The 18767-nt window shown below is 44.7% G+C and overlaps 1 protein-coding gene across 6 annotated transcripts in view; it reads right to left on the bottom strand.

Annotated features, from left to right (window-relative positions):
• Nucleotides 1-18767, bottom strand: part of TEAD3 (TEA domain transcription factor 3) — a 90351-nt gene that overhangs the window by 23760 nt on the left and 47824 nt on the right. For all 6 annotated transcript variants that reach the window (XM_083745028.1, XM_083745029.1, XM_083745030.1 and 3 more), the window contains exon 2: nucleotides 13594-13848. In XM_083745028.1, the coding sequence (XP_083601154.1) occupies nucleotides 13594-13729 (136 nt within the window). In that variant the 5' untranslated portion in view covers nucleotides 13730-13848. The remainder of the gene's footprint in view (nucleotides 1-13593; nucleotides 13849-18767) is intronic.

The raw sequence follows: 18767 nt of genomic DNA, 5'->3' as shown, positions 1-18767 counted from the left end.
GACGTCATTTTGACCATCTGCGCATGCGCGAACGGCGAAACCCGGAAGTAGCACATTCCGTTACTTCCAGGTTGCCGCGGAGCGCAACCCGAAAGCACTCAACCTGAAGTAACTTCAACCCGAGGTATAACTGTACAAATAAACTGGGGGATGCAGGCAATTTTGGCTAAGCAGAGTTCAACAAATCTCTTTTTCCTCCTACTTGCATCCCTATATTTCGTATGCATAATTCATTAACTGATCCTTAACTAGAAAACTTCATTGTTTTTGACTGGCTCCCCCCCATGTGGGATCTGACATCACAATGGATCAAAGGAACGCTTCTTTTCAGAGGGGAAGTGTTTTAATTGACTCAGGATGTCCAGGTCCTGTGCTGACTTAATCATTGTTTCCATGGATGCAAACTGCATGCCCACCGCTTGGGAGAAAATAATTTTGCCTGTTTAACGCTCTGCAAACTTTTGCAATACAATATTTTCCCTGTGGACATTTTGCCCCCTTGCTTTTAGAATTCAACATCTTAAAAGTCAATTCAGAGTACTGCCAATAGTTCCACTTCTGTTTTATTTCTTTAAAAAAGGAAGCTACCTTTATAGTGTTACCAGATAGTCTCTCTTACATGCCCAAATAAATCTTATTTTTGATGTGATACTGAGAAAAGCAAAGTAACATGGCCAGAAAGCCACAGTTCAATAATTGTGTGCAAGGATACAGAATCTGGGCTTGCTGTGATTTTTCAACAGCTTAGATGAATTGCTTGTTATTTGCTGCATCTCATTCCCCTTTCCTCTTTGAGAGGGGTAAGAAGGAGGCAGGTTTCCTATCAGCAAAACTCATCCAGGTCTGTTGTCACCTTACTCTGGACTTATTTAATACCTGCAACTGCTTGCAGCAGCGGTGCCACTGCATGCAACCACATGCATACTCATGTGTGTTAATAAACACACATATGATGTGAGCCATTCCAAAACATAAAACCATAAGGAAGGAGACCAGACCAACACAGACTGTGAGATGGGGAACTAGGCAGGTGTGTAAACTGAAGTCTTTCTAGATCAGCATTTCAATAGTTTTAGAAGTACTGTACTTAACCCTGCACTGACAACTTTCTGATGTTTATTTTATGAACAACAACTGACTTTTCAACTAACTGATTGCTATACTGGTTGAGAAATGAATTAATGGACTGACTCATGGTATCACAGCACTAGTTGGCTGTCTTGTCTTGACTTAACGTCGCTCAGCATTTAAATTCTCCTTTTTAATAGTGCAACCCTAAGCATGTCCACTTGGAATTAAGTTTTGCACAGAGTCCAATGGAGCTTGCTTCCAGGTAAGCAAGTACAGGATCATAACCATAGTACATTAATTGATCATTTCACTGGCTGGACGGATTATAATATTGACTGGGTTAATTGTTTATTGCACCTTCATAGGTGTGAAATTTGATTGGTTACTATGCTGCTGGAAGATAAAATGGAAAGAAGAGACACTAACTTTACTATGAATGAAATATCAACTTGCTTCACTGTATATATGCTGCTGAGGTCACTAATTCTTTCCCCAACTTTGGCTTAGTGTGGGGAAAGGGAACAATGCAATTACAAGGAACGTGGAAGAGATCCCTAGCCACAACCAGGCTATGTTTGCCACTTTGATAACAAGGCTCCAAACTCCCACCATTATCTTTTCTCATCAGAACAGCAGCAGCTAAACTGAGATTTACAACAGAGCTAGAGATTTCAGCCTCTTTTTATCTTTCGGCATGTACCCTGAACAGAGGCAGCACAGGTCTCTCCGACTCAAGAAACAAAAAGTATTTTTGATGCTCTTCCCAACTAGGCATTGGCCGGGCAGGCACAACCAGTGTTAGAAACTCAGATATATAAGCTAGGTGCCAAATGGTTCCTTAAACCAAAGTTACAGTCGCCAAAACGGAATGTCTTGTTGCCATTTGGGGGCCACATGATTCTAAAGTCTTGTTTTTCAAATGACGGACTGATTGTGATAGATTCTCAGTCAAACATCTGGCCAGTTCAGAGAACAACTTTGAGCTAGGTTAAGCACTTTGAGAACTTAAGAGAAGAAAAGTCACTTGATCCAGGGAGAGTCCATATTTATATTGGCATATTCCAACCTCTTTTTCTTATCTGTGTCATGGACCATTCATAATGTAAGAATATTCTTCACAACTATGAGCACTGCAGTGGGGTGGAGTAAGTGAAGACATGCTACAACAATTAGCTATAATGTTCACTGCCCCTGCTCAGGCTGCACAGAAAAGCATTTTGGTTTCTGAAATTCATTCTGATTCTAGCAGGTACGGCTAGAATTCTACAGGATGGGCATGAGTGTGTGAAAACAGTCAAGATCCAAGGAGGCAGGAACCTCCAGACAGTGGAGATGTCAGGCACCATTCTGGCACCCAGGCATCTTCACTTGGTTGCAAGTGGCCAAAAGCCAGATGCAAAATGCGCCTGGCGCCTGGCTAATGTCAGACACTGGGCATGACACAGTCAAGCTACTGGGAAAACACATCAGCCTATTCCCGAACTTCTAAACCATAAATAAAGTTTTAAGATATTGAAGCACAGTAGAGCAAAAGGTCAATAAAAGAAACCAAAATGTTGAATTCACTCAGGTACTTGCGCAAATTATACAGAGGTAAACAGGGTAACTTACAGGAATTGCAAGATCAGTTACTACTAGTAACACTTCATCACACACTCAGTACAGAGACAGAGCTGTAGGTAAATACACCTGAAAGTTAACTAGTCTGACAAGAACAGTTTAGGAGTAAACAATGGGTGTTAAGACTCTACTTCTGCTATGCAGCAGGGGGTGGGTGCTAGGGAGGTACAATGATGGGATGGAAACAAACAGATTGGTTTTTACAAAGCAGGCAGGACCAATGTGTGTGTGCTTTGATGAGCATAAAGAAATCCTTAAACTGGGATCCTGAAAAGCAAAGCATATACCCAGGTGATTGGTACAAAACTATTTTTACAATTGATGTCAAGAACACAAATCAGTGCCAGTGTTTGCTGCTTTTTAGGTCTGGGCCCCACTGGGAATAGCAAGGGCACCAGGACAGAGAAATGCCTCCAAGGAAACTACTGACTCTGGATGAGTCCCTTAACAAAGGAATGCCAACAGCAGACAGGAACCTTTAAGATCCTGGATGTAGAACAGAATTGCGAGTGCTGTTTACAAGAAAATTGAAAATAGGTTGTTTGGATAGGTAGGAAAGGCAACAGAAAGAATTTCTAAATTCACCCAGCACTTTCACTACAACCAACTGATGATTTGCTGGAGTGCTCATCATTTTAGTATGTAGATGAACTGATGGGAGATAAAGCCAACAAGCATTAGCAGTCTTCCTCCTGTTCACAATGGATCTAGTCTATGGCAGTGTCATTTTCGTTAACTTGTTGAAAGAATTTTCAGCTCATCTTATTACCGTAAAGTTTCCTGGTTGTTCAGTGCTCCAGATCCCACAGGACTTTGCACATATTAATTATACCTGTGAAGGATTCCTCCCTGTGGATGTTTGTGCTGTGCTGCACACACGGGCATGGGTGGTGGTGTGGAGAGGAGCCCATGAGATCAGGGCATGGGCTACTCAGCATGGCCCCCTATTCCTTGTTGAATGGTTTTGTGTCTTTCTGTCTAAAGCTAAACATTTCTAGTCCATGTCAACACATATGGGCGGATAAGTAGAACTACCAAGGCATGCCTGTCTCTAAGAGCACACCTGTTTATTTTACACTCAAAACAGTCTTCTAATGACAAGACACGTAACTGACTGTGAGCTAAATCTAAACACAATGAAGACGTCTTTGGTAATTGTCAATATAAGGTATAACCTACCCAAATAATGAACCTATGTCTAGGATGCCGGCCGCAACCACTGCACAATTTTCTCATTCTCTTGCAAGCAGATAAGAACCGTGCATACACAAGCAGCATTTCTCACTGAAACGAGGCACAAACAATTACACGCCTACTTCTCCGTAACACATTCTTCACTGTTGTAAATCACTACGGCCAAGTAGAGAGACAGCAGAATTTAAATATGGAAAAGTCCTGCTTACGCAAAGTATTAATTGTATATGCTTGGAGAAGTCAGGCCACAATCCCCAGAATCCTTCCACGTGTTAAGAAGCAAACTAGATGTTACATGAGAGGTGTGTGCAGCCGTCTGACTTCTTTAAAAATGAACAAAAGCCTTAAGAGCCTGCAATTAAGAATAGTAGAATGGGGAGGGGGGGACTTTATGGTCCAGGTACCTGTACTATTCTTCTCCATGAGCAGAAGTGGGGGGGGGGGGAATGAATGGAGAATAAAGGGTTACACAAAGTTCCCCTCCACCCCTCTTCCTATCGAACTGTCATCTCCTGATGTCTGCTTGTTGTTCACAAGAGCAGCAGCTGCCCTCGGTGTGTCTCCTGTGTACCATACCAGCTTGGCCCTAAAACACAAGAGGAACCCACCTCAAAGAGTTGCAAAGTGAGCACACTAGAAGACTGTAAAACCTTCTTTAAATCAGAAGCTGTATATAAGCTGGATTAAAAGAAAAAGAGCACTGGCAGTGGCAAGCATAGGCAAAGAAACCCCTTTTGCAACTTTTCTCTCCCAGTGTCATTTTGTGTTCCTATCTGTGCCATGAAGATAAAGAGTCAACTGAGAAGCTGTGTGTGTGTGTGTGTGTGTGTGTGTGTGTGTTCTTCCCACTCCAGGGCACCTGCCATGGCTAATTGTCTCCCTCTGGTACCGGCAGGCACTGCAGACCTGCCCCTGCTCAGCTGTCCCGGTCCCGTGATTCACCAGAAGCTGTGCCATTCCCTCCGAGGGCACGTCCTCCTCCAAATTACTACATTCTCCAAATTCCTCTTCCCTGACACCACCACGTGAACCAGTTGGACAGCTCTGTTAAAAATAACCTAGTGGGGCAACCTTCCAGCCAATCAGCAGCAGGCAGCATACCAGCCCAGGCGGAGCGCAACTCAAGTTACACCTGCTGTCTGGGGCAAGTGCGCAGCCTCCCCTGTGCCTGGCTCAGCTCCCTTCCTAGCCCAGCGGAGGAGAAAGAAATGCCCCTTGCCATACACGGACCAGACCCTTCTGCTCTCTCGCTTGCTCTCTCTCCCTCTCTGGCTCTTGCACACTGGCCACCGTTCAAGTGCTATAGGTTACCACAGGTCACAGCTCTCCCTCCTTCCCTTCAGCCGCTCTTCACAGCAGCTGGGAGATCAGCCCCTGTGTCAGTAACCGGCTCGCTCTCAGCCAAGCACGACCCATTTATCGTAGGCGTTCGGCTCGCCTCGTCAGTGTTCTAGGATTCCTGAGGCACCCTGCTTCCAGCACCTGCTCTGAAATGAAGCTCTCTTTGACCTTCCAGAAGCCCTTGCGCCCCTGCCCCCCCATCTCATCCACCCACCTACCCAAGGCTGGACAGCTACGAATGGAATGTCTCACCACCAAGTTCAATCTAGACCAAAAAATATATATACCCACAGCTGAAGAACACCATTCTGTTAGTCTAAGAGCACCACAAGCAATGGTGCTTTAGCAGTCTGCTGCTAGGCTTTTTGGTACAAAGCATGGCATATTCTTAACAAGCACTTGGGGCCTTTTGCAGAAATAATATCTAAGAACTGTCAGCCAAAATGCTCGGAAAGGCCAGGCCGCATTCACAGAACACCCTTCGTGATTATCCTGAATGGCTACCCTACTTCTGTATGGACTGCACACTCTTTGTGTATCAACAACACCCATTCCTCACAGAAAGGGTTTTGCTAAGCGGCATTGCAGAAGGATACCCCAGATGCAAACTCTACTTTTTTATATATAATCTTTATTTACACATTAAAAATTGCACATAATCAGATACGTTCTTCTGTTATGAAAGAAAAAAAACACACAAAAAGAAAATAGAAAAGAAAAACAAGAAAAAGTAGAAGAGAGGGAAAAGATGGGAAAAAATAGGAAGAAAGTTTAACGAAACATCTTATCAACGACATACAGGTTTTTTTAAGAAATACAAACCATCATCAACATTATTTTAAACATATAATTCCAGTAAGCAGACCTTTTATCCTCACCTTGTTGATTTCTCCTCACTACTCTTACTCTCTTATCTGTGCCTATTCTCTGGTTTTATTCCCTGATTTGTTTAATGACTTCCTTCTACCACTATGCAGTTCCTAATTTCTCATATCTTAAAATTTCTGTGTCCATTCTTGTTCTGCAGGAACCCATTCTCTTACCTCTGTGGAATTTAGTCCATGCTCAGCCAAGAGTAATCATCGTAAACATACTTCTTCATGTAATTTTTTAAAAAAACATCCCATTCTTTTTAAATTTAATTTTAAATTTTCTTTATGTCATTACGGCCACCAAGATTCTTGTAGCAAAATATTGGAAGAGTAATACTGACAAAAGAAGAATGGTATTTTAAGCTATGTGAATACCTTGAACTAGCAAAACTAACAGAATCAATAATTCGTGGGCCGGGGGGGGGATAAAAAAACCCTCTACTGTTATTTAATGCAGAAAGTATTGTTGTAAACAAAATCTCACAATTCCTATCACAGTATGCACCTATGGTATGCATGTGCGCACACACACTGGAAATGGGTGGGCTTGTTCATGTGAATACAGTTCATGTGAATACAGTGGATATGCTCCACTCTAAGGAGGAGTACCTACTCCTGCTCCTTCTTCAATGGAACTTCACCACTCAGACCCAGTTCACACTGCACTTTTTTTACTTCCCGCAATCAACTTTCCTTGGGTTTGTGCTCACATTGGGAAATATTAACCCATGAACTGGGTGTTCTCTGAGACGGCCGGCAGCAATTCCCAAGATTTGAGGTGGCACTTTTCCCATGTCCGTTATCACTAGTACATGAACTACATTTATCCACATAACTGTATGCCCAAGGAAGTTTTGAGACCAGGGAGCAGGGGCAGGGGTGGTGCTATTTTGGGCGAATAAGCCCTCATGTGTGAACAGGAACTAAAGTGCAATTTGTTGTTGTTGTTTAGTTGTGTTCGACTCTTCGTGGCCCCATGGACCAGAGCACGCCAGGCACTCCTGTCTTCTACTGCCTCCCACAGTTTGGTCAAACTCATGCTGGTAGCTTCGAGAACACTGTCCAACCATCTCGTCCTCTGTTGTCCCCTTCTCCTTGTGCCCTCCATCTTTCCCAACATCAGGGTCTTTTCCAGGGAGTCTTCTCTTCACATGAGGTGGCCAAAGTATTGGAGCCCCAGCTTCAGGATCTGTCCTTCCAGTGAGCACTCAGGGCTGATTTCCTTCAGAATCGATAGGTTTGATCTTCTTGCAGTCCATGGGACTCTCAAGAGTCTCCTCCAGCACCATAATTCAAAAGCATCAATTCTTCGGCGATCAGCCTTCTTTGTGGTCCAGCTCTCACTTCCATACATCACTAAAAGTGCAATAAGGATTCATAAAACTAGAAGTTGCTACTTGCAAGAGCAGAAACTTGTAACTTCACAGCAGAAAAACTGAGTGCTGCTTTCTACGTTATTTAAGCGTACTTCCATATTTATAAGCACACAAAAGCATCAGGTGAAAGATGGTCAAGAATGTGCATCTTGATAGCATGTGGCCCAGTAGATATAGGTGAACGACATGCAACAGGCAAACTGCCAAAGCTGAATGCCTATATTTCCAGGTCATGAAGCTGTCCATCTTCAACCATTTTACAATTGTTCCTTAAAATGCAAGCAGCGAAAAACTAACATATAAAGCAACCATTGGCCACAACACTATAAAAATCAGGACTAAGACTTTACAATAAGGCAAACAATTTTAACCATCCAGATTAACTTTTAATTCAATTATTCAATATAAATAAGCAGACAAAGGCAACAAGTAGTAGAGTAGACATGCAACTCTATTTTTACATTGTTGCCCACGACTGTTTGCAATGGTAAGCTGTCTTTGCTCCTGATAGGGACTGTCCTTCCAAATACCACAAGGCCAGCTCCTACTCATTCATTATGGACAGCAAGTGTCGCACACACGAAATGAAGTTTAGAACAAAGTCCTGTGAAGATGGAACTCACAAGACCCTCTCCAGCCTGTGCCCTGAACATATGGCGCTATCAGTGTTGCTACTTCACATTTCTTTACCTAGTCCACATGAGTTTGTTGCAAAGTCTACCAGGCAAAAGAGGAAAGCTGCAATATTCCAGGCCATAACAGATCTGTGGCACAGCACCTGAGTGATTCAAGCTTTCTTCTAACCAAGTAAGGCTAAGGATGGGCACAAGTGGAGATCAGAGATCCAGTGGTCCTTTTCCAAACCAGCTTCTCCCATCAAGACAGGTCTTGGAACAAGCAGGCTATTGGTATTGCAGCCAATTAAAATAGAGACTTCCCTCTCCTCACTCACTTGAAAAGGTAAGTGCAGATGGCGTGTCCCCTTTCCTTCCAGTCATACTCTGGGAGAGAGGCCAACTAAAAAAACCAACAACCTCTATGCTGCTCTACTCTTATTGCACATGCAGCCAAGAGGAGATTTCTAGAGAGTGAAGAAAAGCAGAGGTGGGGTAAAGTGTAAAACAGGGTTAAAAAAAAAAAGATGGGGGGGGGAGAGCAGCCAAATTTTAAAAAGGCAGAAGCAGAACAGGGCTGTTGTTTCTTTAAGCGATTGCCAGATGTCTCCAAGTGGCTGGAAAAACCAGTTTGTACACTTGGGCTTGATGAACAAAGGCCAAGCTCCCCAGCGGCACTCCAGCTATTCCTGGAGAAATCTAAAAAATGTGCCTCTTCAGAAACCTTCCACCCCTGCCTGTCAGAGAGACCCTGGGCCATGTTGGGGGCGCAAAAGGGGAGGGGAGGTGCAATGTGCCATCTCCCCTTTAGGCAGGCTCCTGGTAAGAAGGCATGGGAAACAGTTATGGCAGGAGCACAAGTACTCAGCTACATTAAAAATATAAGTAAAGTGAATAAAACAGGGGTCATCAATTTGTCACCTGCAGGCACACATGTGCCACCAGGGTCTCCTCTCGCAGCTGAAACCAGGCCTGAAAGCAGCATTCTGTTGTAGCCAATATATTAGGTTGTGGAATGTGCTTGGTTGTGTCTTCAACAGTTTCTCTGGTTTGCAAAAGGGTCTACAAGTCCAAAAATGTTAGCAGCCCCAGGGCTAAAATAACTACTCAGGCCAGATTTCAACATCAGGCATATGCATTTAGTGCCAGGGCTCAGCACTAGAACATGTGAAGAATAACAAAACATGCCACTGAACACAACAAGTTCTCTCAAAATGGGTAACCACAACCTACTCCCCTTTGGTTAGGATTGGGGCAGGCTTTCCAGGATATGGATACCTGCAGCACTCCCATTTTTAACGGTGAACTACTAGGACTACTGGAATGCGGGTGGCGCTGTGGGTTAAAACACAGAGCCTAGGGCTTGCCGATCAGAAGGTCAGCGGTTTGAATCCCCGTGACGAGTGAGCTCCCGTTGCTCGGTCCCTGCTCCTGCCAACGTCAAAGTGCAAGTAGATAAATAGGTACCGCTCCGGCAGGAAGGTAAACGGTTCAACAGAAGCGGCTTAGTCATGCTGGCCACATGACCCAGAAGCTGTACATCGGCTCCCTCGGCCAATAAAGCGAGATGAGCGCCGCAACCCCAGAGTCGGCCACGACTGGACCTAATGGTCAGGGGTCCCTTTACCTTTACTAGGACTACTAAAGGCGACAACGTAACTTGAGGAAGACATCCCTTACCAATTCTAGCCAATCATTTTCAGCATCCATGCACTATACTGAATATGTATATCCATTCTCCCAGCTACATGGGAACTGTTTATCCATGAGCATTTTGGACAATATGGAAACTGCACGACTCTGTCCATCTGCACCTTTGTGCATGGAACTGGGAAGCCTCTCTCCTTCCATGGTGCAAATTCTGTGGGAAGGAGTCATGGTTGGAATCCTGTCAATGTCAGAATCACAGAGTTGGAAGGGACCATGAGCCCAATCCTGCAGTGCAACTCAAACCCATGACCCCTGAGGATAAGAGTCTCGTGCATTACCGATTGAGCTATCCTCTAGGGTTATCACAGTCTTACAGGAGCTGCACACAGATAAAGCCCAACTGCACGGTTGGGAGGCTAGTGTCCCAGGAGGAGAACAGCAGTTACACTTGGGGAGACTCAAACAACGTTAACCCCCCCCCAAAAAAAAGAGAGAGAGAGAGAGAGAGAGAGAGAGAGAGAGAGAGAGAGAGAGAGGACACAAACAATTATGCACTTAAAACAACAGGCAATGTTCTCTTCCGATCCCTGACTCATTCAGCATGGTCATTAATCCAGTGTTTGTCAACAGGATGATCCATTCCTATGGAGATAGTGCTTTGAGGTCACAAACATAGAATTATGACATCACAGCAGGAGCTGATGAGTAGGAAGCAGCAATGCGTGTCTGTTTACAACATTTCACTCTGCAGCAACACGAAACAGTGGGTGAAACTGTGCCTGAACCCTACGATCGCCGATGCCACCACAACCTGAGGCACTGGCATAAGGGAAGATATTCAAGCCCTATCTGGCTATTCAATCTCCTCACGTTTAAGCAAGACGCAAGGGGCACACTGCCAAGCTTCACCCCTGCAACATGACACCCCTAGACAGTTCAGAACCTTCCACAAGTTTGAGGGCAACTGCCTGAAACAAGGAGCCTCTTTCCTTCATGGAAGCACCCAGCACAATCACGACCAGAGACAGCATCCCACTTCAGATCCTCACCCTCAAACTTGTGGAAGGCTCTGAATTGGGACAAGTGAACACAGTGGAAGGGGCAGAGCTTGGCAGTCCACCCCTACCTCTCCTTCTGTGTTTACTTAAATGTGAGGAGACTGACAGAATTACTTAACTAAGCCAATTATGGTGGCAACATGGATTTATCACATTCAAACCAATCAGGAGTCAGGGACCTTCATTCTCACCCTCCCTCCTTTACTTTTTAACTGCTTTCTTAGGTGTGGTGGGCACAGAGTTCAGAAATGTATCATCTCAATGGCAAAAGGACCAAAGCTGCCCTTTCTTCTTCACCTCCTCACCTTGCATAAAAGTATCTAAAGCAGCCTTTCTCATTCTGTGGGTCCCCAGATGTTGTTGAACTACAACTCCCATCACCCCTAGCTAGCAAGGCAGGAGCTCAGGGATGATGGGAGTTGTAGTCCAACAACATCTGGGGACCCACAGGTTGAGAACCGCCGATCTAGAGCAATACAGGATCTACAACCCATTCCTTTCATAAGCAAGAGAGCTTATGTTGTGTAGTGTATGAGCCTTTTTGTCTTTGTTACCACCCCATTTCACAACAGCAACTGATAAGGCATAATCTCCTCTCCTCCCTCCCTCCCATTCCAGATGAAACCATTTTTACAATGAGGGCTGGTTCCAACAAGATGCCAGGGGCCAGCCTGAGAAAAATTCCTATTCATATGAGTGACCTACTCATCTGAATGACCTAACATTGGAGCTGTGATCTCGTGTGAGTCTGTAGCTCCTACGTAACACTGCTTACACAAGTAGAGCACTTCTGTTTTGGAGGCGGTGGCTGAAGATGGCTATTGGGTTTTTACTGGAGCCAACTGATGCAGGCTGGTTATCTCAAAGCTTGGCATAAAACCATGACAATTAAAATCTGCAACAGAATGTGTATACAAACTCAAAAACAGAAAAGGAATTGCAACGAATTAATATCTGACAACTGAGCCTTCTTCAGTTAACCGAGCTCTCATGTTACACAGGCACTGGGAACCTGTGGCCCTCCAGATGTTGCTAGACTCCAGTGCCCATCAACCCTAGCAAGCAAAGCTGATGGTCAGGGATGATGGGGCATGTAGTCCAACAACATCTGGGGAGCCACAGGTTCCCCACCAATGCACTACAGTAAAGTATCTCTAAGTATTTCTGATTGTTTATGGTAGTTTATTGTTGTAAGTCATTTTGGATGGGGATGGCCCAGGAAATCAGTCTAGAAATATTTTAAAATAAAACAGTAAGTAAGCATACCCCGGGGGTAAGCTAAGGGTATGAATTTGTAACATCACCAACTTAATGAGGGCACATTAAATGCACAAAGAAGTCAACTGAAAGCTGGGAGAGTTTGTTCCATTGGAATTCCAGCGTGTTTCTATAAATGCCTACTCAGGAGTGAGAGAGTATAGGATTGGAGCCCTAGCCTATCTGAGGTCACAGTATCATAACGAGAAGCAAGAAAATCACAGACCCTGTTGTGGCATTTAATAAAACCCCAATACAAGGAAGGTGATAAAGCTAAAAAAAGAGAATAGAGTGTTTTGCTTGCGAGAAGATACACCATCTTTCACACCCAACGGCAGGCATGTGGGATCCTCAAGCAGACGAAAATCAATCTCTCCTTTGACAGGAATGAGCTTACCAAACCAGTCAGTCAAGCCAGGCAGAGAAAAGAGTGGGAGGGAGAGGAGAGATGAGGCATAAGGGAGTGGGAGGGATATATAGACCTAGGGAAGTACAAAGGAGATGTGAGTCAACAATCTAGGGAAGAAGAGTTCAGCGCTACCCTGGAGTTCTTTATCCACTCCAAGACAGCCACCTCCACAAACACTTCATCTCCCCTCTCTCAGGATGGTCTTTGGTAGTCCATCTCCTTTATTACCAGCCAAAGCGATCAGGGAGATAAAACACAGCAGGCACTCAGACTGGAAAGCAACCTCCTGAAGTGCTAGAAGCAAAACACACTTTTAGCATCTAAGGCCTGTGTGTCAGAGGTACATATTTTAAACCTAAGAATGTTTATAAGAAGCAAATTCCTACTCCCCCACCTGGATCTCCCTAGCCAGCAGCTGAAGGGATTTGGTATGTGGCTGCAAATCAAAACATGGTGGCTATTACACCATAATATTTTAGGCTGTAAATAGATGATAAATAAATAAGGAAGACATCCTCAATCAAATCCTCAGATACAGAAGGCAATGTGGTATAGCGGTTTTAGCTCTCGTTGCTCGGTCTCTGCTCCTGCCAACCTAGCAGTTCGAAGGCACATCAAAGTGCAAGTAGATAAATAGGTACCGCTCCCGCGGGAAGGTAAACAGCATTTCCATTGCTCTGGTTCGCCAGAAGCGGCTTAGTCATGCTGGCCACATGACCCGGAAGCTGTACCCCTCAGCCAATAAAACGAGATGAGCTCCCTCGGCCAATAAAACGAGATGAGCGCCGCAACCCCAGAGTCGGTCACGACTGGACCTAATGGTCAGAGGTCCCTTTACCTTTTTAGGACTTCTGAGACCCAGATACAAATTCCGATTCCATCACGAATCTCACCTTGGGCTAGTCGCTCTCTCTCAACCTTAACCTACCTCTTGAGATATTTGTAAGAAAAAATGGGGAGGGAAAAGATGAAAATCACGCTGAACGACTGCAAGGAAAGGTGGGATAACTGTGAATAAATAAATATCCAAAGCTGCGGCCATCTGAATGGACAACGTGCAATGAATGGGTGTCCTGCATGGAATCTGGTTTAAGCCACACGAACAGAGAAGCATGACACGGTCTCACTCACCATACATTTTGCCCTCGTCCGAGAGAATAATCTTCCGCCGGCCACATGGCGGGTATATTGCCAGCGCCTCCTGGAAGCTCTGTTCAATGTCTGGACTCCACACTCCTTCGGCATCATTGTCCAGGCTCTTGTCCATCCCCTCCTGTCCATCTTCTCGCCCCTCCCCGGGGCTGCCGCTGGCGTTCCAGCTGTTGGACGCTATTGTGATGGCTGCTCTGGGCTCTGACCCTGAGCCCCAAACGGCAACTCAGCAACCTAAGGGCAAGAAAAGTTTGCTGATTAATCAACCACACCTGTGGACTCCTAGTTCTCCTTTATAATTCTAGACTACACAACTGTACTTTTTGAATCAAAAGTAAATGGAGAAGTGTGAAGGGTCAGTCTTTTCTTTCTCTCTTTTGTTGGGGGCTTGATCATCCTTCAACAGCATTATAAACATGAATCTTTTGAACACACACAGAGAGAGATTGGCATTACTGTCTGGAAATCAATATGGCCAAGTGTGGGGTTTTTTAGTGTTTGACATACAACTGGTTTTCTACATATACATGTTTCTGATCTCTCTGTGTTGATGTTCTCCAAGCCACAGAACATACAATCCAAAACCCATTGGTTCATTCAAGGCTACCATTATTGCAGCCACACTGTGATATTCTTACAATAATCTGAACATTTGACTAAGGAAACGAAGAAGCACTGGGTGATATTCAGTGATGTGTATCCATTTATACACTGGGACTTGTGGCTTCTTTTCTCACTTCCCCAGCCCCCAAAATCTGTTTCGGAGGGTCCCCCAACCTTCTGAAGCAGATTTGGGGAGAGAGATGGGAGAAAAAGAAATAGAAGCCATTGCATGAGAGGACAGCTGCTCGTGCTATATTAGGTGTCACCCATCTTCACACACACACACACACACACACACACACACACAATCCCTAACAAGTTACTTGAGATGAAGCAGGGATTAATTAAACAGCCTCACTTAGTATAAGGGAGAGTCAGATAACCCCCCATGGCACACAACACAACATTTTTTAAATGATTGTTTCTTTGAACCCCATCGCACACAGCATAATACCATTTTCTTATTATTTATTTGACTTATTAGTCTCTCACTACAAGATAGTCTCTGAGCGACTGACCAAAAGATTAAGAGCCAAAAGCATAACATAAAATCAGAAAACAATGCATTACAATAAAAACCATTACAATAACCCACAAAACAACACGACAGAAAACTTTAGAAGCAAATAATAATAATAATAATAATAATAATAATAATAAATGTTCAAATGCAACCACACTAAAACATGTGCTTTTTCTCAATTTTAATCAGGTTTTTCCACAAGTGTCTTTTTAAACAGTAACTGACCATAATACTGGATCATAGATATTAAATACTGATTTGAATGCTGAATCATAAGCATCTATCAAACACAGTGGCTTGTATAATAAGAAATACTTTAAGAATGAGGCTGGTGGGAGAGGATTTTCCTGCCCTCACCCTGCAGTCCCCTGAGTTTCCTGAAAAGCATCTCCTGAGAGTCAGAGGACCCTCCAGAATGGGGTGGGATCAGCAGGAAGGAGTAATTGCTCCAGTTTCAGAGCGCCGTAGACAAAAAGTGTCTGCACTCAATTTGAGGTGATTTTCACCTCATACCACAGTCTTTCCCAATCAGAAAAAGTGGGGGTAATCAGGAAAGCCCCTGTCTATTACTACTTCTGAGAAACCAGGCCATTTTGGTAAAAACAACTTTGTCATGAAAAAAACCATGAAGAAAAAAAGATCTCATTTCTGAGGTTAAGCATTATAAAAATTATAAAATAACATATTGTTATTTATTATTGCCGGCTTCCTACTGGACCCGGGACTAAAAAATAATCACAGGGACCAGGAACCAGGATCTGCCATCCTGCAACATGATCTTGTACTTCTGCTTTATGTAGAAGATCTCTAATTCTCTAATGAATATTGATGACTCTACCTACCAAACATAGAAATTTACTTTCCATTTCATGGAGAGACACTAATGCATGGGTAGGCAAACTAAGGCCCGGGGGCCGGATCCGGCCCAATCGCCTTCTAAATCTGGCCCACGGATGGTCCGGGAATCAGTGTGTTTTTACATGAGTAGAATGTGTCGTTTTATTTAAAATGCATCTCGGGGTTATTTGTGGGGCCTGCCTGGTGTTTTTACATGAGTAGAATGTGTGCTTTTATTTAAAATGCATCTCGGGGTTATTTGTAGGGCATAGGAATTTGTTCTTCCCTGCCCCCTCAAAAAATATAGTCTGGCCCCCACAAGGTCTGAGGGACAGTGGACCGGCACCCTGCCGAAAAAGTTTGCTGACTCCTGCACTAATGTGTCCAATTACCAGCCCTTACCTTTGGTAAGTTCTAAACTCTTATGGCCTGATGCTATGCAAGTTGACTTTAAAAGTAAATTCCACTTCCAGTGGGAACTTACTTCCAAGCAAATGTTCACAGGGTTGCAGTCTTAATCTTGCTTGAGTATCAGAGAACACAATCTCACTCAGTATCAGAGAGAAATAAACAGAAACCAGTCTCTTGCTTCTAAGCAGATATAATTCCACAGTGCATGTAGGCTGCATGACTGCAAATTTCTTGTTATGTTCTTAAGTTGTATGAAGATTCGTTTTAATTGCAAACCAACATGTTTTAATCATTCTAGCACTTAGTATGCAGGAATCAGTGTTAGAAACAGAGATATGAAAGCTAAGAGCTAAATGGCACCTTAAACCTAGGTTATGGGCGCAACAACGGAATGTCTAGGCACACTTTTTTTATAACAAGAATACAAAGCTGAAAATGAATGAACTGCTAAAATGTTATGCTCATATTTCACATGCTCTAGTCCTTCCCCTGCCCACCCCCCTAATATTCTTAAGAGGGTATCTTCTCCAGTCTTCAGAGAGTAGCTGGAAGTGGAGAGGCAGAAAAGGTCCTCCTTTCCTTCCACTCTGCAGTTTTAATCTGAAATCTTAGGCGTGGTGTTGCGCCCAGAGCTCAGAAACTGATCACGCTAATGAAATTCCCTATCACAAAATGCACCTAAAACAATGGGAGTTTTGAACCCTGGCAGGAACCCCTGAATTCCAAACTGAAACTTGACTTACAGCACAATCCTCACCAAGTCTACTTAGAAGTAAGTCCTGCCGAATTCCATGGGGCTTACTCCCAGCTAAGTGCGGACAGGGTTGTAGACTTGATGGTTTAAAGCTGGCCCTTCACTTGGCTTTTCCTCCCCTTCTTTTCCAGGATACAATAATTTGGCATCTCGGGGAAAGAGGAGAAAACACAGATGCAGACGCACACAGCCTTTGGGACTCATTACTCAGAGGTAAATGGCCCAAGTCTTCAGAAACATCTCTGGGAGATGTGTGCTGGGCACAGACTCCCATCCCCAGCCAGGCTGTGTCAGTGGGCCTTGAAATAGTGCCTGCCACTTCCACTCCCACTCCCCTTTGAGCCCCCAGAGCAGCTAAGTGTTTTGCAACAACATGCTTTGTGGCAGCCCCACCAGCTGCTCCTGGGGGAGCTGAGAAGAGAGAGGTGTCTCCTTTGGCTAGAGAGCTTCCTGGACAGAGCACAACAAAGGTCTCCAGTACAGACATCTCCTTTTTAAGAAACTGCCGACAAGGAGCTTGGCTCAAGTGTTTCGTGGTGATTCCGCCCCTCCACGCACACACACACTCCCCAAGCAACTTCTTTCCTGCGGCTCCGAGATCTGTGATGTCACCCAGTCTCTCCCTTGCTCCCCCTCCCCTCCCCTTCCAGCCCACCCCACCCCTTCTTTGGGAACAGTGTAGCCAAATAAGGAGATCAGAACTGGAGCAGCTAGCCAAAGGGAAAAGGGGGAGGGATGGAGGGGAGGCTTGCTGTCCGCACACGGCTCCCAACACACTCTTATTCATAGTCAGTCCGTCTCTCTCGCTCCCTCTCATACATACACAGCACTGTGAGGGGTGCCCAGGGATCAGGCTGCCAGCGAACATTCAGGAGGGCACAGGATATGCCAGAAAAGTTCAAGAGCAGGCAAAACATGTGTTCGCAGAAGACGCTGTGGGTACATTAAAGGAAGGCAGCTCTCAAGCAATCTGGGACACAAGCTTCGGTCACCAAGTTGGTTTGCTGAACACCAGACAGTTTGTTCCATCTCAACGAAACCCCCCCCCCCACACACACACGGGCCTCCCTACCAAGTCCCAGACACAAGTGCAGCCAAGTCTCAACGTCCTATTGCTACTCATAAGATGAGTAACACAGGGTCCAGATTTTGAGTCCTCTCCAAGACATCCTTAGCGTGCCTACAACTCCTTGAATTGCTCTCACTCTCTCTTTGAATAAAATCACCACCACTGCGTTGGCGGCAGTGGGGGGTGGGGTGGGGAGTGTGATTGAGCAAATAGGCAATGGTGGTAACAGCTGCTCCACTGACTTGCTCCTGTGTTGGGCCCTTTGCTGGGATGTAGGCCTTAGCAGCTGCCCCAGCAGTGCCAACCAATATGACTGGCTCTGCTAACAATCCCCCTGCCCCACAAGTTTTCTCTAAAGTGTCTACAACAGGAACTGCTGGGAAGAAAGAAATTCTCAGGCAATCGTTGACATCCGAGGTGAAGCTCTCTCTCAGGAGAAAAGTGTATACCTGGCATTGTTTGGATGGCTTTTCGATCCAAGTAACCTGCCCCCAAATGAACAGCTGTGTCACCATTCTAAAATACAGGCCAAATGTGCACATCAAAATAAGCCAGGCTTTCCGGCTTGTTGGGCATGGGCAGCGTGGTTTATTTCTTCCACCAGCGCTGGGAAAGGAGCGAAGCAGGAGTGATCAGGCAGCATGCACAATAACACGATCAGCCAGAAATTTGACTTGTTGTGATGTGTGAATGTAGACAGGAAAAAGGTTGGCAAACACATCTGCATTAGGAAAAAGTAATGCATAAAAGATCTTCAACAGCAGCCCCCTCTCACATGCCATTACAAAGGTGATTGGGAATGTAAGTGTGATGGGCCAAAATTTAGAAAGCTATAGTAATTGCCTTTCACTCCCCCCAAAAACCCCTCTACCAGCACCTAGTTATCTGCCCTGAATAAACAGTGATTCCCTCACCCCAAAAACACTCAACAGGCATCTTGGAGGTCAGTTTTACAA

The sequence above is a fragment of the Podarcis gaigeae genome (assembly GCF_964106915.1).
Source record: "Podarcis gaigeae genome assembly, chromosome: 6".
Lineage (NCBI taxonomy): Eukaryota > Metazoa > Chordata > Lepidosauria > Squamata > Lacertidae > Podarcis > Podarcis gaigeae.
This window is presented reverse-complemented; position numbering and strand designations above follow the sequence as displayed.